At 43.2% G+C, this 23,621-nt stretch overlaps 1 protein-coding gene across 1 annotated transcript in view; it reads left to right on the top strand.

The window, feature by feature from the left end:
* Window positions 1-23,621, top strand: part of CSMD2 (CUB and Sushi multiple domains 2) — a 305,956-nt gene that overhangs the window by 18,553 nt on the left and 263,782 nt on the right. The window contains exon 2 of the mRNA XM_056332990.1: window positions 10,281-10,497. Within this exon, the coding sequence (XP_056188965.1) occupies window positions 10,281-10,497 (217 nt within the window). The remainder of the gene's footprint in view (window positions 1-10,280; window positions 10,498-23,621) is intronic.

Raw genomic sequence — 23,621 nt, 5'->3', positions numbered from 1 at the left:
GTTTTCCTTGTCAGCAGTACAGCAATTCACTGGGGTTTTTATGCTCATCTGGGATGGGGTGGTCAGTTCACGCTGAAGAATGCTGATGGCAGGGACAGAAGAGTGAGTACCTTCTGTAACCAGGCTTGTTTCTGGTGTGGCTTTGGAGTCAGCAGGCATGTTCAGTGTAGTGCAGTAAAGCGTGTGAGATTCTTCTCCTCCTGGCATTGACAGTGCTGCTGTTTCCATGTGGCACAGTGCTCTGGAGAAGCCAGCTTGACTCCCGTTAGGATACAGCTGTGTTAGCACTGTGGTGTGTTCAGGCTGCAGGCAGGGATGATGTTTTGGATGATGCTGCTTCTGGACACCACTGCCGGGCTGAGACTTCCCTGCTGCTAGGAACGATTGTTCCACTGCAGGCTCGGCAGCTCTGTTGCAGCTCTGGATGTATGTCTTGCTGATATTGTCTGTTAACTGATTCCCTGACGCTTATGTTGCAGCAGCCTAGCATGAGTTACAGGCTAGGCTCTTTAGTCTGGCTCCACATATGCTCCAGATCCTCCCGTATTCCCTGTGAATGGTGATGTGTAAGACTTGTGTGGTAAGTGGAGCTCAGCAGCTGAACTTGGCATGTTTCCTGAGGTAAGTGCAGCTCCTTTTCCAGGTGCTTCTCTTTCAAATCCGAGGAAAAGTATGCCAGCTCCCCAAAGGGTTAGAGGGGAGCAGCGTGATGCTTTTGCAGAGAAAGCACAGCCTGGAGGGGTGTGGGGTGTGAGGTGTTCCTGATTCCGTGTCCAGCACTAACTGCAAATGCCTCACCCAGCCTTCGGATTTACATGATATTTGCTGTATGGGATGGAGCGGGAAGAAACACAGGTCTTCAGTTTGCATGAGAAATCTTGTTCTTGAGTCCTCTAGTCGGGTTTCAAACAGGTAAAAGGAGCTGCTGATGGGGCAGATCTTCCCTGGTAACTATGCTGATAACGCTGAACTCAGCTTAAAGCAGGGTGAGCTGTAGTATGTTTGGCCTCGCTGACAAAAGTCCTATGCTTTGTTCATTAAAACGTTTAGGGGTTTCTTTCTTTCTATGTATCCCCCTTGCATCAACAAACTCTGCTTGCTTGACTAAACACAATCTCTGTAGGTCAGTAGAGCGTGGAAACAATCTTTTTTTTTTTTTTTTTGTTGCAGTCAGAACAGGCAGACCCCATTTCATGACTTTGTTCCATGCACGCATGTTCCAGGAGCCTTCTAGATGATGCAGTCAATGTGGTCTTTGTCACCATGTTTTCAAGGAAGATGGTAAAAACAGATTTAGCGAAAACATACTGATGCATTCTGTATTGTGGAGTAATTAGTAATTTTAAATTCCTGGTCAGTCTTGGCCAGGCAGAGTTTTCTTTGTTGTGCACGTTTGAAATGTTTACTACCATTGTATCGTTGTTACCCACTGGATGTTGGATCTGGTGGTGTCTGAAGTGGTTTGCCTGCCTGCCCCTCTCCAGCTAGCTGCCTGCCTGCCAATAAAATGCAGTATTTAAGATTGCTGCTGTAAATGGGAAAATGTATTCATTGATGTGTCTTGAACACGGACTTCTCGAATATTTACTCCAGTACTAATTATATTAAAAAGAATGTGTTACCAGGGATTTTCTAGATGCTTATTAAAATAACTCCAAAGTAATATTTTTAATATCTTCTATTAGTCCTTAAGCCCTCCTGCCTCCCCTCCTAACAGTAAAATAAAGGGAAACCATCTCCCTTTCTCCTCACTATGTGCAAGTCTTTACTTGCAAATGCTTGTCCCGTCTTCTAGCTTGCTTTGATTCTCTTTAGAAGGTTAGCTTTACAGATGGTGAAGTGGCCTATAAATCTCCAGGAGTGTTTGGGAAAGCCACCATGACACTGTAATGTCTCTGTGATAACCCAACAGGAGCGTGTGCTGGGGTATTCACTGCAGAACAGCTCGAGTTCTTACCAGCTACACAGCAGGTAGTGGGATTTGATTATTTTTTTTTTTTATCTTCCCTTTGATACCAGTCATTTTATTCAAACAAAAAATGTGATGAGGGTCTTGAAGACTGAAGTACCTTCTGTTTCCAGGTCATTGCAGGGTAGGAGTGCAGCAGGCTGGCAGGAGACAGCCTGTGTCAGGTCAGCATGCCATGCTGCTCTCCCTCTGTTAAGAACAGAGGACTTGAGCCTCAAGGGAAAATCTGGCAGCTGCTATTATGACCAGTGTGCTCACTTAGGCAATTTCTAGCTCAACCAAACGAGGCATTGCTTTCCAGCAGCTGAAGTCTCTGGCCTCTCAGCATGTCAGGGGACTGCAGTGCAGCTGTAAGACAGGACATATGTGCAGTGTCATGTTCTTGTGATGCCGGGTTCTGTCCTGCAACGGCTTTTGATATTACCTGAAACTGGACGTTTCCTGTCCAGCATCTTCAAACTCCGTTGACCCTGCTGTTGGAAGTATGTGCCCTTTCAAGGCTCATTCACAAAATACAAAACTAAAGTATAACAAAGCAGAAAAGACCCTCTTCAGAGGAGAAGGGCGTAGAGGAGGGAATGTGCCAGTGGGGGTGACAGTTGGCATCCCGGCCGTATGGAGGAGGCAGTGTTCTGCTCGGGGCTGGGCTTAGCTGCAACACTCTGTCCCGTTTTTGACTTTACGCTTCAGGACAGGTAGGGAGAGTCCAGAACCTCGCTGGGGGTTCAGAAACACCATTGAACAGGGAAGCATTGAACAGGTTGGGTTCATTTGTTTTACAGTAGTGCTTTCTGAACATGTTTGGATCTGTTGCCCCCAACATTTCCAGTGTTAGGCGTCTTTATTTCTGTGTAGGCTGTTACTGTATTTCTAGAGAATTGAAAAGAATAGACGCAAGGTCATTTTCCTTTCTTGCCTTTCAGATGCCCGCAGGCATTATGTGCTGCAGGTTGATAAATCACTTGTCTCAGGAGGAGAGGGCTGGGGAGAATAAACTGTTCTTTGAGTCCAGTGTAGGTAGGAGAAAATGCCGTGGTCTAAAGTAATAACAGGATGAATCTGGGCCAGATGTTAAGAAAATGGAGAGCTATGATGCTTTTTGTACAGGTTCTTCCTAATCTGAAATGTTACATTTCCAACCTATCTTAGAAATGAACACGATCAGAGTAGTGTGGCAGCGTGTGAGGATGGTGCAATGAAAGCTGGAAGTTTCCAACTTCTCTCTTTGCAAGTCTTTGTACTTTTCAGCTGTAAGGTTGCTTGGTTGGAGCTTTTGCTGGGGAACTCCAAGGTCAGCAATGTGACTAGGAACCCCAAATATGTATAGGAAATTTGCATAATTTTCCAAGACAAATTTTTTGGTTGGGAGAGGAAGGGAGGGAACACGTGGGAAAAACTAAAAACGCTATTACAGCATCTTCACTCCACCATCCTCTTTTTTTTTTTTTTTTTTTTTTTTTTTTTTTTGTTCCTCTCTCGCTGCTTGGGAAGCCCTTAAAATTGAATTGTTATGCTAACGTTGGAACAATGCCGAAGTGTAACAGATCTCTGCAATAACAGCCTAAAAGCCCGGGTAGCGCTAAAATGGACAAAGTGATGACAGAGTGGGAGTGAAAGACTGTTGGAATGGAAGGGAAGTAATGTCTCTCTCCAGAGAACTGGGGGTGACTAAGTTGGTTTCAGGAATGACATGTTTGATTTGCAGTATCACAGTATTGTGCCATCCTGCTGAAAACTCACAGACTGCTTTTGATTTGAGGTGGATGTTATAATTCTTTCTGGACTTGGCAGTAATGGCATGAGCTGGATTCGGATAAAATGCATGTTCTTTGCCCTTGCATTCTTCAGTTTATCACTCCATGTGTTCAGAGAGAAAAGGCACTGGCTGAGATGTAAATCATCCCCTTGATGATGATCTCGGATCCACTGGCTTTTGATTAAAAGTTATAGTTAATGGAATGTCTCTGAATTATTTATTACCCAGAAGGCTTTGATATAAGACTGTAGGTTAAGTTAAAACTATGAAAAGGTGAATACTTAGGGAAACAAGGCCTAGATTTATGAAGCGTAAAGGTACTTTCCTTGTTTGTTCACTAAAATTGTGTGAGCAAGAGTGTCAAAGCTAGGCTATGGGTAAACCTTTTTTAGCGATTGTAATGATTTAGAAGACTGCTATGTAAGAAAGCATAACTGGTTGCTGATAAACAATTCAAAACAGTAAACACTGGAGAAAGGAACACTTTTCCTACTTAGATGAGTTCTTAAAGATGAACTGTTCGATACAAGGGGTGCGATTTTAGTATGTTATTTTTGGGAAGAAGGTTGTGAGAAGACCTGTGTGAAGAAGCTGAAGGTTTCCCAACCCACTTTTGACACCCCCTGTTTGGAACAGGGATTGTGCCTTCATGTGAGGGGACTGTCCAGTGGGGACCTGGGGTGTTGGTCCTGTGCTGTGGCATATACCCAGTTGTGTGAGAAGCTGCACGAGTCTTGTGTGGTTTCACATGTATCATCCCGCAAAGAAAGCTGGGGCACTTCTGCCCTGAGTTTGGCTGGTTTTGCTGTCTCATCCCCAAGCTCTGCCCTGCTCGTCAGAGCCTCCAGATGTGCTCTCAGGGGACGCTGACAGCTGATGTCAGCATTTTGAGTGCTGGTTCGGAGTTGGAGTAGAGTGTCTTGCTTTGAAGAACTTTACTGTCCAGAGTCCTTTACCTTCATTGCATAATGTAAATAAAGAAAAAAAAAGAGAAGTTGGTGATGTATGGGCAGGATTTGCCCCTAGTGTTTTAGGTCAGGATGCAATGTGTTTGTGTGTCTGCAGGATGTGGATTTCATTTTTCTTGAGGAAAGATTTTTTTTTTTTATGTTCATCTGTTTCATTGACTAGGCTAGAACAACACGAAATAGAAACATTTGTGCCTAAGTAATAATAACTAAAGAAAATGACAATACCAAAAACTACTGCATTAAGGAGAAGACAGTCATGTATCACCAATAGATGATACTGTTGAGAGCAAGTCAGTGTATATGATTTGATTTTCTTCCTTTTGAATTGTGCAGTGACCATACATCAGTTGGCTAAATTAGATTTCTTTTCTGCTGAGAAACAAAGTGCATCAACTTATATTTTAGGAAGCACTTCAGAAATAAATTCTGTTTCTCTCTCTAAAGTATTGCTTCCTTAGATATTAAAATGATGTAAATCAACATAGTTAAAATGCTCCCTTGATTTACACCACCATGGATCTGTCCTGGTATGTGGAAGGAATTGCAGGTAGGTGGAAGGTGATGGGTGATGTTTTGTACCCATATCCTTCGCACTTGTAATGTCAGGCAATGCCTTTGTTTGTTTTAGCTTCTGACAACTTGGTGAAAATTTGTAGTGACAGAACTTGAATGCGAGTTTATCTGAGTCTGTAGAGCTGCTGAAATTCAATGTCAAGTGATGAAACTTAGACCCAGCCAGGGGCTTGAAGGGTACAGCAGCTGAGGCAGCTCGCTCCTGCAGGGGAGTGTTGCTTATTTGAAGGAAATAGCAAAATGCTGTTGCTGGGAAGGTGCTTGAATGATTGAGTCTCCTCTTTTGTAAATGTAACCTGGTTTGGTTTGATCCATGTGCGGTGGTCATCACGGCTGTCAGTCCTGAGACTTGGAAGACCTGAGAACCAGTTAATGCTGCCCACAGTGTAGTTACTGAGGGATGAACTGGTTCTGCTTCGGAACTTGGCTAGCCATGTGGCGTTAGGCTAAAGCTGGACTGACTGCCGCAAGAATGGTCCCACACTCGTGTCTAAACAACTTGAGATACACAGTGTAAATAAGCCTCCTGCTAGCTTCTGTCTCCGGTCGTGTAGCTTGTACTGTCAAAAGAAACTCTTGCTTTTTGAGTACTAGAACATTCTTCCCGCTCTCCTGGTGGCAGGAGGCTGATTGATACCCAGAATGAAGCCGGGGGGGGGTGGGGGTTGCAGCCTTCCCACTTAAGCAAGAGGCAGCTGGAGCTGTACGCCGCTGATATTTATTTTTTGCTTAAGTGTCCAGTCATGTTAAGTTTTGTGGCATGTGGATTAACTGTATATTATAAAGTGCTGCAGGCAGCCCATATTTCTGTTAGAAATGCAGTTCTTCTATGAGCATATTGCAAAGTAAATATTTCATCTTTTTCCTTGTGCATATGAGCCAGAAGTGAAGCTGATTAGCCTGTTTACGTTGTTCAAGCAGTGTGTATTTCACAAAACAAGCGGCGTAGGTGGAAACTGGTAAAGCTGAGTTTTAAGCTCTGTCATTAAGGAAATGGTTGTGCCCCCTGGATGAAGACGTTTTTCTGCAGAGCCCCAAGTCCTCCACAAATGTGGGTTTCCTTGGGCTGTGGGGTTTTTTTTCCTTCACCTTAGACTGTGATCCCTTTGGAGAAAGGCCCTGTCCGCTGAACAGTGCCAAGTATGATAATGCCTTCATCCTTGTCTGGAAACTTGAAGTGCTACTGCAATAAAATTACAGTAATGCATTCATTAAAAAGATATACTCTCGTAATAAACCACTTTCCAGAATTGAAAATAGCAGGCTGCATTGGCAGGGTACGAGTTGGAATGAACTCCGTTCTCAGACCGGTCATCTCCATCATAAAATAGGACATGTGCCCACAAATGTGTATCCACTGATGAGTTTGATGTTGATGTTATACCTTCAGAAAGTGTAAGTCTGTGAATAATAGTAGTAGAAGCTGAAATATCTGCATAAACATTTACACTGCCCCACTGAGCCTTATGGTGAATGACATCTCATCCTGCAGCCTTGGGCGTTTTCTTCTCTCATTCACTGTTGTAGCTTGTGGATAGAGTGGCAAATTGAGAGGGGGAGATGCAGCCATCCTGGAAGGGTTGTAATTCCTCCCATGCCAGGGCTGCTGCTGATTAACCTACAGCGGGTGCCAAGGTGCTGGTCCCTGGGTACAGGGTCATTGCTGCCGTTCCTTGTGGTCACCCCAGTCTGAGCTGGGATAAAGGGCACGGCAGGTCACTGGTCTGTGGGGGAAGCTGCTGCATTCCTGTGACTTGAGGTAAGGTCTGTGGAGGTGCCTCGTGCCAGACTTCTGGGGGTTGGAGAGAATATGCCGGAAATTTTGGAAGAATGTTGTCTGCTGTCAAGTACGAATTCACCTGGAACTTGATAGCACAGACACCGGCAGGGACCTTTCATACCTTTCAACTTACTCATGCTCCTGGGTCAAAGGGGTAAAGAGAATTGTTTTTGCAAGTCTTCAGTGGAGAAACGGAATGTCTCCTTGTCATGTACTTCAGATTTTTAGATAAGGTTTTGTCAGTAAAGCCTGAACTTAACTACCTTAAACCTGAAAGCAAATTACAGTATATGCATAAATTCTCCTGGGCTTCCTGGATCTCTCTCCTGTGCCTGCTGACTTTTTCCAGCAGTGTCCAATGTAAATGAAGTTCCCTACTATTACAGTTGATGGAGAATATATTGCTTTCCAGTTTGTCAGCTTCTGGAAAACTAATTTTTGTTTGCAATAAGCAATTTTCTTTTAGCTGTGTCCACAGCACGTCTTGGTCAAAATAATGAACATGCAAATATTTCAGTAGATGGATTTGATATGTCATAAAACTGTGTCCTATTTTCTATTCATTTTTTTCTTCAGCTAGGTTGTAAGGTTATGTGCGTTTTTCTGGCCTTTGATTGAGTCACTAATTATGCAAGGATGGCATGAATTTATATTGAACTTAAGCTTGTTGCCTTTCCTATGACCTTGGAAGTGTTTAGAATATGGTGTCTCTGACCTTGACTTTATTTTCTGAACTTCATGCAGCTTCAGTAGCTTTTATACCGTCAGGAAATGGAGAGATACAGCCTCTTTAATTTCCCAATTTCCTTAAATTGTTCTGATGACATTTACTTATGATTAAAATAAAAAATGTGCAGTAGAGACAGATTCAATATCCCCACATTGCCTATTGAGTGCCAGTCTGGTTGAAGAAAAGAGGATGTGATTGAATTTTAGAGAACTGAAGCTTATGGATCTTTGGCAGTCTCCAAGTTATTAAACCAAACTGGGCCTAATTTTACCACTCTGTGATAACGGTAATATTCCCAGCTCTGCGCAGCTTTCTGGCACCGAGCTAATACATCCTTTCAGTGAACCTTACAAATAAATGGAACTAAAGTGGAGGAGGGAGGTAGATTTCACTCTTGTATGTATTATGTATTGACAAAATGCACTGAGAGAGGCAGATGCCAGGTGCTGTAGAAATGCAAAGTACTTTACGCTGCCCTTGCTAACGAGTTATGTGCCTAGCTCCGTTTTGGTCCCTGGTGGATTATGGGGCTGTCCTAACTCTCATTGGTATAATAAACGTGATACAGAAAGATTCCCTGGGTAGTAAATGTGATTGACCATTTTATATTCATAAAGCTGTGAACTTCGTCTTGCGGAGGGAAGTTCCACTAAGCATTTTTGCACCAAAGTAGGTCAATCTAATTATAATTGGCTGTAATGAGCACTACTCTGCAGTTCTTTACCTGTAGCTGGTTGGCACTCAGAAGTGCAAATGCCATTGCCGCCTTTGAAAAAAAAGCAATGAGAAATCAAAGAAGTAATTTCTAATCTAATTCATTTCAACTTGAAAGCCTCGGTTATCTGCATAAGCAGGGGCAAACAATCCAGCTTTGGTAAGAAAAGACAGAGCAAATGCAGGCAGCAGTGATCAGCAGCTCTGATGCTGGCTGTAGGATGAAGGTGAAAATCTGCTTTTGGTCTCGCCACAGTTGCCTTTGCAGACTGTCTGGAATTTAGCTTTGGTGTGGAGGAGTTATTCCATTAAAGCCAGTAGGAGTTACACTAGTTTGTTTGGAGTGAATTTCTCTTTGTGTCTCAAAAGACATTTGGATAAAGCAGCAGTGAGGAGAGAGGAAAACGCTAAGGAGAATTTGTCATTTGGGCTGTTCCCAAAACATATTTATGTACCTGTTTCCCCAGAGAGAAGAAAATCTCATCTATCTAAAAATTGTACATCCTGGCAGTTAATCTTTATCTTTGGGATGGAGTGTTGCAGGTACTGCCTTGGGGAAGGACAATTGATTTCGCGGAGGTGTGAGGTATTTAGCTGCTGGGTGCAGGAAAAGGTGGATCTCAAAGTTGTAGCTCTCCAGCACCTCCTTAGAAATACTGACTGGAAGACATTTGCTATGTCTTGCTTGCACAAGGAGCGGAAAACTTGTGGCAGTGGCCAAGAGAAAACAGAGCGGCCTGAGAAGGCTGGGTCTGGCCAGCAGGTTTTTTTTCTGCTATACCTGCATCAGGTCTAAGAGGAGCACGTGCGTTTCTGACGATGGCCGCTCTGGGCTGCAGTCCATGTTGCTTTGCAGTGGTGCAGTTGCCAGTTCGGGGTGTGCAGACGGGAACATGCCTCTTCCTTACGGCAGCCTGCACGGCAAGGCCCTGGAGAAAAACCATCGGCTCTTCTCCCTGCTAGGAGGTAGTTTCAGGTTGGTGAGCAATGCTTACCTGAGAGAATGTGGATGGGGGTGGTGGGGAAGAACTGCCATTCTAAGAAGTTGCAAACATACAGGGTTTCTCTTTGGTTTTTTATTCCAAATAACTATTCAGATACGGTTTGTTAAAGCCTTTGAACTGTCCTGCTTTTTCTGGAGTCAGGACAACTTTAACTTCTGATCTTTTGCCGTTCACTTTTCATGCAGTCTTGACCAGACGGGCTACTCGTTTGGTGACTCGGTTCCTCGCTGTGTATGGTGCCCATTACAGGTTTTGGCCTTCCAGGGTGAGGGGTGGTCTGTGTCCCTTGGCACAGCTGAGCCCTGAGCTTCTGTCTCTTACTCAAGTGTAACTAAGGGTAACGGAGGTGGTCAGTTTTGGCATTGTTAGTGTTTTGTGGCCTCTGAACCCCTCATGCCTGAGGCACCCGGCATGGCCAGGCATTCTTGAAACGTGTTGAATCCCAAAATGCAGTGTGTGGTGAAGGCTTTACTGGACTTTGTTGTGGGCTGTGATGGGATGGGTGAGTAGGCATCATTTTTTCTGTTAGTCAGCAGCTGTGTAATCCAGCTGTTACAAGCCCATTACATTTACAGCTACAGGGAGCAGTGCCCAAGAGATGAGTATCTGAGGTCCAAGTTCCTGCGGGGAGGACTTCAGATTTTTGCCTTTATCTGTTCCCTGGGATCACAAACTGAGAAGAAATTCAGTGGAAAGAATCATGTATGATCTGTTTTGATGGTGAAGATATGAAATGTTTCTCCTACAACGTTTGATTTGTACTTTTGTCTTTTCTCTTGACAGCCCAGAACTGCAGTCATGTTTTGCAGGGCCCCAACGGGACAATACAGAGTCCAGGGTTTCCGTATGGATATCCAAATTATGCAAACTGCACATGGACAATCACTGCCGAGGAGCAGAACAGGATACAACTTGTTTTCCAGTCCTTTGCATTAGAGGAAGATTTTGATGTGTTATCTATCTACGATGGACTGCCTCAGCAGGGGAATCTGAGAACAAGGTACGTTGTTTGTAACAGTGATGTTTATAAACATGTTCCCATTTCTGCCACTGGGATTAAATCTAGGTTGGATGTTTATGCTGCAATAGACTGGGACTGCTTCTTCATGAGCAGTTCTTATACTTGCTTTGCTTTCTTATCTCTGATAAGGTCTGAAATGTTTCTCTGAACGCCTGACAGTAGTGATTTATCAAGAGTCATTCTAGACATCCAGAGAAGTTAGTTAGAAAATGAAGCAAGAGGAAAGCAGAGCTAACTTGCGGAGGACCTTCCCTCAATCCAAAAGAGATTCTCGGAGCGGGAGGATGGATAATGGGTTTCAGTCTATAGCTCTGCCGTTGGATAATTCCCTAACTTGGTCTGTTCACCAGCTGGACAGGGGTGATATTCTCTCACGTCTGACTAAGCTGTTGGATCTTTAGGGGTAAGTAGTTATCGAATAACATGGTTTGGTATGAAGATTTTCCATGGATTCCAGTCTCTGGGACTTTCAGGTACCATCCTGGCATTAACAAAAAGCTAAATGAGAGGCTGACTTTGAAAAAAAAAAAAATGTATTCCTGTGGTAGCAAGTGTTACATGACACGTCAGACCTCTGCATTTGAAGGAGTCATGATCTTGGACCACCAGATCAGAGGCATAGATGAAATCAGCTGGGTGACTTGACGTGACTGCTGTTCAATGTAGTGTCCGATTGCAGCTGAAGTCTGACAGTAATATATTACAAAACGTAATGGAAACAGTGGCAGCATCCAGTGTGAGAATTCCTAGTAAGAATGCTGTGGTCATGAACAGTCCTGGAAATTAATTTTACTTCAGACCACTTCAGGACAGATCCTTTAACCTTAGTGTCTTGTCTAACCCAACCAGAAAAGAAACACTGGTAAAAATTAGCTCTTCATATAGATGATTTCAGTTATGCAAATGAATCATATCTTCATCTTGTAACTCTGCTTGAGAATCATCTTAATTATGGGACCTCATAATTTAATCAGAAGGTAGCATAGTGCTTTGCTTTGGGTATTATGTGAAGGCTGCCTACGTCTGGTATAAAATTCTGCTCAGGAAACTGTACGCTGAGTAGTCAGTGCTCCTATTGCCCTGAGAAGTCCCCTGGCAAATTGCTTCACTCATCAGTGGTGCCAGAGATTTCCTTTTGCCTCTAGATGTCAGTGGGAGGTTCTGCTGAAGAAGCAAAATATGTGAATGAAATGAATTCAGAATTAGGGTCGTGGTGGAGTAAATTAGTAAGATGCTGATCACAGGTTGCATCCAAGTATTGCTCTGAGCTACCTGTAAGCACGATACGATTATAGATAGAAGTGGCAGAAAGGGCATCTTCCTGCGGTTGACCGGTACAACAAAACTCTGAGATACATCTTCAGTACTGTCCTGATAGTTTGTAGCCCTGCACTAGTGGAAGGTGAGGAGACAAATAAGGTCCTTCCTCTGCATTGCTGGTGAACTTCATGTGCAGCTGGGGTAGGTGAGTGTTAAGTTGTGGGATGAAACTCTAATGAGGAGCTAAGGTGCTCAGGAAATGGGGTCTATCTAGTACAATACAGGAAAGTGAAATAGGTGTGTGGGGGGAAAGGTATTGAGGAGGCTTCCTAGAGGTCTGAAAGCACTTAGGACTTGCAAGAGCCCATATCTCACTTAATTTTGTATGATGGACGCTTGCATTCTTCCCCTGGTGTTTCTAGGTTAGCGACTTCAACACCTGGAGCTTGCTCCTCTGTGCTGTTTGGTGTCTCGCTTTGATCAGCTTATATGTTTTTGTACATCAATCTTGCCTCGTTAAACTCTGTAGCTGTTGCCCAACATTTGGTTTTTCTTTTTTCTTCTTTCTCCCTTTTCTTTTTTTCCTGTGGCTATCAATTTTCTTTTTTTCTCAGACTGCTTTCCAAATGTACTCAATTCATCATCGAAATGCAGCACTCTAAGATGGATGACCATGCGTCATTCATCAAAGCTCATGCTACCAGGAGGCGGGCCAAAATAAGCTGTAAGCAAGTGTAAAAGAAGGAAAAAAACCAACTAAACATGCTTCTGTAGAGAAGGTAGCTGTTTTGTTTGGTGTCTTCAAGGCTGACCAACAAAAAGGTTAATGAAGAGGAATTGTATCTCTGCTTCTCCCATTCTCGAGCTTGTGTTGTTGAGCATCACTGATGTCTTTCAGCAGGTCATGCCTGCTTGCCTGGGAGAAGAGAATGATCTTGCTGTTGATAATTGCTTGTGCTGAGGGGTGGAGAATGGTTAGCTGTCTCAGCACGCTGCTGTTCCGTTTAATGGAATATATTCCTGAGAGCCTCCCTGGCCTGATGTGTCACAGTGTCATCTCTCTGTGTTTCTAGGAAGGGGTTAATAATTGTGTTCATTGTGTGCTGACAAACACCCTGTTGTCTTGCAATTTAATGTGGTGTGAAAGTTCCCTAATAGAATAAGAGCAGACTTAATCCAATGAGACATTTGCTAATAAACTGCTTTACTATATATTAGGGAATTTGCGTTGCGCGTTTGTGATGAGTATGTGAATATTAAACGCGTTTCTGTGTCTTAATTTAGACATCCAGGGCTGTTGTCATCTTTCAGTTCCATGACTTTGCTTTGTTTGCTAAAATCAGAGCTTGTTTCTGAGTCCTTGCTCCTTCAGCTTCTCTCAAATAACTCGTTTTTCCCCGACGCTGCACGCTGCCTTTCAGCAGGGACCACTTAAGAGAATCTTCTTCGAAACCTGAGAACAGTGACGGCTGCGGGTCTGGCTGTCCCTTGGCTTGAGTAGGCGAGCTGTGTATTTTCATGAGTTCAGATGAGATTTGTAACTTCCCTTCGGTGCCTGTCTCTGGCTTTCCCTTCTCTTAAGTGGTGTTTGTGCTCATTCCACCAGACCAAACTCTCCCAAGTGCTCATCCTTCAAGTTCCTAACTATTCTGTACTGCCAGTGGGATCAGAGGGGATGCATGTGGAGACCTGATCTGAAAACTGCAGCTACTCAAGAATAGTCTTTTTGCAAATTCCCATTGTGCTTTGCTGATTGTGTCATTGTGAAGAGGATGCTCCAATCAGGTTGGTTTCCTGATTGGTTTCCCACTGTGCTGGGCTTAGAAGCTCAGCAGAGACCTGACTAAAATTTGAATATTTGGAGTTATTTATGGATCTAAGATTGCTATGGGATTTGGGAGACTCTCTGCACCTTTTTGTGTCAGACTGTTATGTGACATAACCAGACAGTAGTTAACAAGAAAGCCACATGATATCTTCAAGCTTTTTCATCTGCTGCTGATAATTTGCAGGATGCTTTTAATGTGAGAATCTTAGATTAGTTGCTAATTTACTTATTTGAAGTTTCAGGCTTGCACTCAGATCCCGGTCATTTCTTATCTAATATATCTGGTCATTTCATACCAAATTCTGTTTTCCTGAAGGGTGCCATTGAATTAACAATCAAAATAGGACTGGTGGATTTAGAAAGTCAGGCTCCAAAGATGTTTAAAACTACTTTGGAAAGCCCAAGGGCCAGAATATGTAATCTTTTTTTATCAGGAGAGATTGCTTGCTTGCACACATGCTGAACAACGCTGGGGTAACGTCTGTGATCTTACAACCGTGGGCTTTCCTTCCTGTGTGATGTGGGTAAGCAACTGCCCTGTCCTCTGGTCTACCTTCCCTGTTCAAAGGAAATGTTTCAATGATACTGAATTTATTTGGCGAAGAAAACGTTCGTTTGAGCCAGTGTATTAAGAAAAAGCCTTCATTATCCCCAGAACTATAGCAGTGCGGTCTGCACTTTCACAGAAGTTACTAGGAGGTGTATATTTACAAAGCTGTGAGGAACTGCCCCATTCTGATCCCGAGGAAGTGTTGAAAGGTTCGAGATGTCTGCAAATCACTACTGCGATAGCTTCATACCTAAAGCAAAGCAAAGATCTATACTGCCTTTAGCTCACTGTCAATAACTTGTTTTCTAGCTCATGTCTCCATGTTATGCACAGTGTCTTCTGTTAAAGTTGCTGTTCTTATTAGAGATACTCATCCTTCTTCCCTGACGAATGACCAAAGAGTTCAGAGGAGGATTGCCGTCGATACGCTGTGTATGCAGTTAGAAGCCATGCCATCTCTTTGGCCATATTTAATTGACTGAAAGATTAAGTATTTTGTTTGAACTTCAAATTATGTGATACTAGTGATAAGAGTTGAATTATCTACTGGGGTGACCTATTTACAGATACAACAGGAACACCTGTATGTTGCCTCTTTCTCCTTGATAACCTTTTAATTACTTTTTGAAGAATTGGACTGGGTGACTTGTACTTAATTACCGATCAAGAGAACAAAGCTTTTGATCTTAAAAACAATGGAAGGGGAGGAGGAGATAAAGGGAACAGGGAAGGGGAGAGTTCTCCCCCTATGTGCCATATGTTCTTGCTTGCAGAATTGCAAACCTGCGTTAAAATAACATTCTGGAGCTCTGGCTTCACAGGTACTGCTTTTGCTGGGTTCAGTACTGTTAAAGAAGTTCCTGGAGAAATAGCATTTGCCGTCTGGGCATACGCAGAATTTACATTAGGATTTTGCGTTGTCACCTTTGGTCCTGTGGCATATTCCTTTGTAGCTACCTCATGTCTCCAAGGTGACTACAGTTCTTTTTACTAAGGATAAAGATAAATAAAATGGAGGGCCGGCTAAATCCTTTTGTCATCTTTAGTGAACTTCAGAATCCTACCTCCCTTTTCCATTTAGCAGAATCTTTTGTCACTTCACATTAACTCCACAGGGACAAAACACAACAAAAAAAACCACCTGAATTTGTGTTCTCTGCTTTGTAGAATAAAATACTTTTTTTTTTTCTTCCTGGTAAGATACTTGTTTGAGCCGCTCCAGCAGCATTAGGGCTTTTTGCCAGTGGCCCTGTCCCTTTGTTCTGACTAAGTGCTAAGTATTTAAACTTTTTGTGAGATAATTGATGGGACTGGGTCTGAAAATCCAGGAAAGTTGTAGGAGTTAATGCAACTGCATCTAGGGCTGTTTGGTTTTGAGAGGCTGTATTCAACTTTCCCATACTTACTAGGAGCGTGTGCATCAGGATGAGTGAGAGAAGCTGATGATTGAGTTGGGGTGGGAGCTTTTTTTCTGCTACCGTGCTGAATCCAGTCAGCTTAGGAGGCCTGACTCTGATCTTTTGGCAGGTGGAGACGTAAGGTGATGGAATAGCTTTGGTCCTGATTTAAGGGTTAAAATAGCTGCTCTCTCCCAACATTTCACGTCCTGTGCAAACACAACTTGTCTGCGCCAAGGCCTGCTGCTGCGTTGTGTCCTGTACCAGTATCTGGTGGAATAGGCTCTTGCTGAAAATTAGAACCTTTTATTCATGGCCAATGAATAAAATATTAATTGGGGAAGTAGTTTCCTGGCTGGCCGTGTCTCTACATTCAGTCTGAACTACAGAATTGCTTCCAGGTATGGCTCTCTGCTGCTGCGGTTGGTACAGGGGTTGTCTGTTCCCGGGCCTTAAGGTGTTGCTGTTACTCAAATAAAACCAATTTTGAAAACAAAGTATTGTTTTCCCTTCTGAACTGCTGATTAACCATGTTTCCAGGTAAAATCCAGTAGCAAACCCTCGACAGTGACTCTTGCTGCATATTAAGGTATGCTAATTGTATTAAGAGTAGAAAGATTTTCTGTAATTGGACAACATCTAATAGATTTTAATTAAGACTCTGCACTGGAACGGCCTGCTTTTGATAGATCTGTGAGCACTGAATGTCATCAGTAGTCGAGGCGGGGTTTAAACAGGTGAACTCAAGTAGCGTGTGGAAGTTCTGGGGAGGCTCAGAGTGTCCTTGGTCTTCCATGCCCCACTTCATGCGACTGGTGGAGGCCTCCTGCTCCTCTGCTGGTGAGCTGTGGGGGGAGGGAAGAGGAGCTGCCCATGAAGTGCCCACCTGTAGGACCTTGCTGGTGTGTCTGCTGGCCGCTGGAGCCCCATGTGCAGCGTGCTGAGACAGCAGACTGGAGTTTTACTGGGCTCCACTGTTAACCTCTTGTAGCATTACGTGTTACACTCCCCTCCTCAGCTTTTCCTCTTGCAGTTTATCCGCACTTTTAGGGCTTTGCTTTTAATTATACGAAGTAATTGCTGAAGCCCAGGATCATCCGTTCTTCCCTAGATCCCTCTAGGCGATGGGTTTACTTCAGGTGGACTTCCAACAGTGGTGCCAAGCCTGTTAGACAGCAGTAGGGGGTTGTGGAGTCTGAACGTGATCTGATGTACAATCACCGTAGACCCCACGGTCCTCACTTCTACAGCGTTCCAGATGCATGGTGAGATCTTTAATAGCTTTTGTGGGGTTGCTCCTTTTCCTTATCAAAGATGGGTAATGATAAAGACAGTAGCTGCTGGTGCTCTCCTAATAACTGTTCTATACAGAGAAAGTTTTACCATCTTTTTACACGTGTATGTATGCGGTGTTTAAAGCAATATGGTCACAGGCGTTTTTAGCCATCTTGAGTTGTTTATTTTAGACAGAGCTGCTTTTATTCTTTTAGCAGGAGTGGCAATTTACAAAAGCAGTGGGTGAGCTTTTAGGGTCAGGCCGAGTGAGATTAGATTTTTTTTTTTTTTTGTTTAGCAGTGGAGGGAGAGAAATTGAACTAACCCGTGGCCCTTGCATGGTGCTTCTCATTTCTAGCTTACAGTGCTTCGAGAAGGGACAGGTCTGCTGTATCGCTGTCGAAGGGAGGAAGCAGCACAGGGAAGTTCAGCGAGTTGCCCTAAGCGGCGCAGTGAGTTATTAGCTGTTAGCTGCTAGTTATTGAACTTGGGTTGCCTGACTGCTGTGTTACTGCAGAACTGCATGACAAGGTAACTCTAGTCCGATGCCGCTTGCGTAAGAAGCTGTACAAAAAAACCTCTGGACTTTATTAGTACAGAATCAGGTCTTCAAAAATGATTGCGCTTTGGTCAATAGATATTGACATCAGTTAGCATAAAGTTGGCCACTTTTTTTCACTGATAATGAGTGTCAGCCTCCCATGAAGAGGATGCTGCGAGCAGTGCGGCAAAGCGATGGATGTGCAGAGGTGGTGGTACCAGCGGCACTGGGCAGAGCACAGAGTGTATGCTGGTGGCCCCTCACAAGAGAAGTCTTAGTCCAGTTTTGACCCCAGGAGCTGCTTGGCTCAGTGGCACTGGGCAAATTATTTACTTTGGTTTTCCCATCTGTAAAATGACAGAATGTTTTATTTTTGCATTTACATTTGTAAATTTGTAAATTTGCTTTACATTTGTAAAGCTCAAAAGCTCCTAGTTGGAGGGTCCGTGTGCCATATTGGGGGAAGAGAATTGAAGCACAAAACCAAGTTCACAGCCATGCCTTTGAATCCATTTTCCCGAAGGGAGGAAAAATGTATGCGCTTTCATGTTCTATTGAATGTAGTAAATCTTTAGGTCGAGAAGTTTTTGTAACTATAAAGTCTGACCTTGAGAGTTTCTCAGGCAAAGCACCTGTTTAGACAGTGTGTATTTCTCTTTTATCAAAATTAATGAAAGTCTACAGGAGATGATACAATCTTACTAGATCGTTGAAGATACAATGAAATTGTGGATTGCTATTACTTGCAGTCTCAAATAGAAAATTGACAAATCCTCGGTGCCCGTGGACTCTAATTCATTATGCTCCTGTTGGGCGGCGGAGGGTGGCCTGGCTCCTTCTAGACTATTCAGAATAGGATTTTGGTGTGCTGCAAGAGCAACTGCTGACATCTGGTCTTTTTTCTTAATAAAGAATATAATTGTCTGTTTGTGAGTTTGTAGTTGTTTGGAAAATTTAAGTCTGCTGCTGTCCAAAGATGCAGTAATAGCCCTTGCATTTTTAGAGATGTTTATAATATTTAGCGTTACAGCTGATTAGAGCTGCTATAATAAAATAAAAAGTTTTGGAGGGAGAAATATTTTCATTAGAACTGTTTAGTAACTTTTGTCACTGATCCGTTTGTAAATTGAAGGGCGAAATGCTGTTGTTCTAGTGGTTTTATATAATATTTTTTGTAAGCTATTGAAATCGGGTCCTTTTGCTATGCAGGTGTGTGGCAAGACATCCTCACGCTGAAGTTGTTCCCCGTTCATGTACGTGTGGCAGGGGAGGAGTATGGAAACAGAATGAAGTGCCTAGCTCCAGTGCAAGCAGTAGCGCTGATGCTGCTGGCTTTGAAACCAGTGCTTTTCACCTCTAGTGCATTGTGTGTTACTGAGCTCTCCTGCTAAACATCAGCAGACAGCAATACTTTTATCCTGGTTCTGCTCAATATTCAGCGTTCACACAAGGTGCAAGTGAATGGACGATTACATATGACATGAATCAATATTACAGTCTTCTTGGATAAATCTTCGTTGGCAGGAACACTGGTATTTGATTCATTTTATCATACAACATACCCAAAAATAAAGTTTTGTATTAACCTGTATTTTGACAACCCTGGCTATGGGAGGACAACTTGGATTGTTTCTTTGTTCCATTTGGGTGCTTCTTTTTAACTCTTAGCTTTATAGAAAGTAAGCTTCTACTGTTTCCTTCTCACCTGTTGCCATTAAGTTTTGTTTTATTATGTGTTATTATAAATTAAACTCTTAAGGAATGAGCATTGGCATACCTGTGTTATGTTTGGAAGTGAGACTTGAGCTTCTATGGAAATCACCGAGATGGATCACAGCCCGGGACTTGCCTGATGCTGCAGCTTAATGCTCACTTGGGGGAAGTAAAGATTCTCTTAAGTCTGATGACTAAAGTCTAGTTCAAATCCGGGTTTTGTATGCATAAAGAATGAAAGGGGCGCACAGATGAGGCCTGGATTCACTCTGCATGTCAGCTTTGGCTCTGTACATTTGTATAGATTTTACCTTCTTGAGGTTTAGATAGAGAAAACAGGAGGAACAGTAAAAGCACATATACTAAGGAAGTCATAACTGAAGTTTTTGCTTGCTTGTGTCGCCTATTACAGTACTGGAAAGTAACGGGAGCTTCTATCTTCAGTTCCGTGGTACTGGTTTGCCATAAATCTACTGCTTGGTGCTTTTCAGCTGGGAATCTCCATGTGCTCTGATGGAGGGAAGACCAGTGGGTGGTCAGAAATGTATACGGCAGGGACTGGGGTGCAGAAGGAGCCTGGGGTTCGGAGGATTGCCTAAAGCTTTTCGGCAGGCTAGTGGCATACCTGGGGGTGTAGCCATGCAGTTGACTCCCAGTTTCAAAAGCTGCCTCCTGGGTGAACAAGCTCGAATGAGTTAGAAGGTGGCATTTCTGTTGGGAATGCTTCTGGCCTGAGAACTCTTGCATTTACTCTGCCTTTCTTGCATTTAAAGCGGTTTTGAACGCTCATGTCTATCGAAATGTAAAGTTCTTTAGGCGGCAGGACACTTTTGCTCAGCATGCAGCAGGAGAGTTAACGTCACTAAAGGTCTGGTGTGAATTTTGGGGTATTTGCAATGCCTGTGGTATGGCGATACTTTCTTGCTGTTCACCAGTCGCACTGTGTTTAGCACTAAGCCTTGTGTGATTTACAGGGGGGTTCAAGAACTTATTTTTCCCATTTACTAGATTTCACGCCCCTGATTTCTTTTTTTTTTCTTTTTAAGAAACCCAGAAATAACCTAAAACTGCCAAGTTTTGAATTGACACTACTGAGCTTTCCTTGGTTTATATCCAAACTTGTCTTTGTTTACTCAGAATATCAGCTCAGATTTGCCAAGAGGTTAATGAAATTTGGTGAACTTTTCTGTGAATTTGTGTTTTTCTTTTTTGGTTTTTAATAATGCAACTAAGAATATAGATGCTAAGGTTCGTCAGATATCTGCTTGCATCTCACTGATACCTGAGAAAGTACAGGAAAAATGAGCATGGAAGGGACATGATAAAAATAATAAATCTTAATTCCATGGTCTTCCTACTCTATTGCACTGTATGGAAAATTAAATTTATTGAAATTTGATGCTTAGCACCTGTTCCCAGCTTGAGCCATGAAGGCCTCATATATTTTAGACCTCTTTGCTGGCTTTAGGCTCTATAAATAACATTTTTCTAGTAGGAATAGACCCAAACCCCATTTTAAACTAGCAAAGAAATCCATCCAGGCTGGAATTTATGAGCCCGGTGACTGTCCCTGGAGACTGTGTTAGTTAATGAAGCCTTTGTGGGTGTCAGGTAAGCAAAGGACTCTTGTGCCTTGATGAATTATACCTGGCTTGGGGGAGGGGGGGAGAAAGTGCAGTTGATTCCTAAGCCATGCTGGCACGGGGGGCTGCGTTGCGTGAGGTTAGATTGAGAACTGTTTGCAAAGTGTTGGATTGATTTCCTGAAAAAAAAAAAAGATACAAATGTGTAGGTGTCGTATATGTCATCGTGAGCAAGTTTAAGGGGCAGAGGCAGCTTTTGTTTCCCTAATGCATGTTACCGTCTTGGTAAGAAAAATATATAGTAATACATGTCAGAGCCAATGGATTATATTATTTCAGAAGCAACTTAATTATCAAACAGCTGGGCAGAGGGGAGGGTTGGAAGGTAATGTGGGATAAAATGGGACATGTGGCGTTGGTTGACAGTGGAGTAGCTTGGTGAAATATGAACAGAGAATATGCAAGGAGTTACTGCTGCTTGCAGCATGCCTCTGAAGATAATTGTTCAGGATCTGTTCGTAGCTTGACTTAAAAATAAAAACAGCTTGGTTTTGAGCATATATCATTCCAACAAGTTGAGTAAATCCAAATGTGAACTGATACAGTTTTTCTTACATCATTACAGTACCCTTTTAAGCTGTCTGAGTCTTTTTTTTTTTGGTCCAGAGCATCATTTAAGCCTTACAGGGATTAAAATCAAAGGACAGCTGTCTGTAACACCAGTGAGTTCTGCCTTGCAGACAAAACTGGCTTTTAAGTGTCTGCAGCATGCATGAGCTGGAAGTATTCTCAGATTATGCTCTGCTTGGTTTATTGATGATTAATGAGAACATTCACAGTACCAGTTATTCTGCCAATATAGTTTTGTGTTTTTTTTTTTTAAAAAGCTCACATCTTATTGTAACTCCTTGTTTTGTTGATAAATACAGAGAGAAAGAGAGAAAAACTAACAGGACCACTGAGGAAAAAAAATTCTGAACCAGACAAGCCTGTGGAAATGCTAGCAGAGAGTTAGCTGCCTCCTTGGGTGTGCCTTTCATCCATGCTTATTGAAAGTGGGGGGAAAAGATCTGCACAGTTCTCCCTGCTGAAAATAGAAGGGATAAGATGTGTGGAAGGGGCCGAGGCAGCAGCAGCCTGTGGTACACCCACAGGGGATGAGCGAGGTGGAGGCGTACTGGGGCACTGGGAGGAGGAGGAGGAGGCTGTAGGAGCTGTAATGACACTGGAGCAGGTGGGACAGCAGCGAGGTGGCGGAGAAAGCCCTCCTGGAGTCAGGGCTACCACTGAATTTTGCAGACAATGATATGTGACAAACAAAGACCTGTCAGCTTTAATTTTACTGCAAATATTCAAGTCCGTGTGCCTAGGGCATCAGCGGGTCGCTTTTTTGCCAGGTTTGTACAGTAGAATTTGAAATGCACAGTGGTTCTCTTGGGATTTGGCCCATGATTTGGAGGAGACGTTAAACTTCTTCAGGATGAAAGATGATATCTAAAACTGATTTCTAAAACTAAGATATTAATAGGAATGACATGATGTTTTGTTCCCTGTTAGACGACTATACCCCACACCCACCAGCAACTGTGTCTTTAAAGAAAAAATCTGCTACCTGTAACGAGGTCCGAGACGAGATGGATTGCTGTGGGTAAATTCCCTCATCTCTTGCATTTGTTCTCTTAGTCTTGATCTACATTCCATCAGGCAGCCTGAGAGGAGGACACTTGTGAGCGACCACTAACTTTGCATGTGGCTGTTTCCAGTTTCCCCTAAGACATTTAATTTTTAAACATACATACATACGTACGTATTTCTGATGGTGTTCTGCCTGCAGCAACTGGTGTACGATGCTTACACATCCTTTTCATCAACATTGAGAAAGTTGCAAGTAGTAATTCTCACTCATAGCTGTTTTTCAGAGGAAAGGCTGAGCATACAGCTGGCCTTTCACTGAAGCCAGTGAGTTTCTTGATTTCTGTGCGCATGAGCCAGCCATCTAGCTGAATAAGGCATATAAAACTTGATTGAAAGGCAACTGGAGGTTACTGGGCTCTTTCTGTTGGCCCTGGTTGAAAATGGATTAGCTGAATACTTCGTGAATGCACTTTTCCCATGACTTCAGGTTGACTTGCTGCCTTGTTAGCTGGGTGCACAGCATGCAAGGCGCTCACCGGCTCCTTCCAGAGACCCCTCCGCTCCCACTCTGAGCCGTTGTTTTCTCAACGAGTCCCTTAGACCTGACTTGGCTCGACTGTTGTCCTGGGATAGTGCAAGGGTGTCAGATTAGTACTTAACAGAACGATGTCATTTAAACTGTATATAGTGAAGAGTGTGGTTCATTTGGTGGGAAATTTTCTTTAATAGGTGCCTTTAAATTACATGCAGGAAAAAAATCACTGAAGTATGGTGTAGTGTAATTTAATGCTGGGTTAAACGATGCAATCCAGTGCATTTTCATTAGATGTTCTGAGACACTTCTCTAGCATTTATGCTTTAAAGGCTGTTGGATTGCCAGCTGCAATAACTATTTTGATTGCAGCCTGAGCTGATGGTGGGCATCCTACCAGAAAAATAATGTGCTGTGTTTTAATTATGGCACCTGCACTCCAAAACGGGAGCCTGCGTCACAGTTTATGATGCAGTTGTACTTGATACAGTGGAACAGTATAATATGCAACAGATGGAGGTGAGAGCATTTGCAACAGGACAGAAAGGTGGGCTGTCCTGGCTGACTGTTCCTTTCCTAGGGCAAGAGAAGTGTTCAGTTGTGGGTTGAACCTGCTGCGCCCAGCAGTCAGTGGGTCTCTGGTGCTCAGCGGGACAATTTGCCACTGGGGAAGGACTTTGTGGCATTAGGGAGGATGGTGGTAGGTCACGGAGGCGAGCTCGGTGAGGAGTGGAGAGCAGCACCCCTAGAACCCAGCGTATGATCCTTGAGCCTCAGCACCTGCTGGTG

Source organism: Falco biarmicus, chromosome 3, assembly GCF_023638135.1.
Source record: "Falco biarmicus isolate bFalBia1 chromosome 3, bFalBia1.pri, whole genome shotgun sequence".
NCBI classification, from domain to species: Eukaryota; Metazoa; Chordata; class Aves; order Falconiformes; family Falconidae; genus Falco; species Falco biarmicus.
The sequence above is the reverse complement of the archived record's forward strand: the minus strand, read 5'-3'. Positions and strand labels throughout refer to the sequence as shown.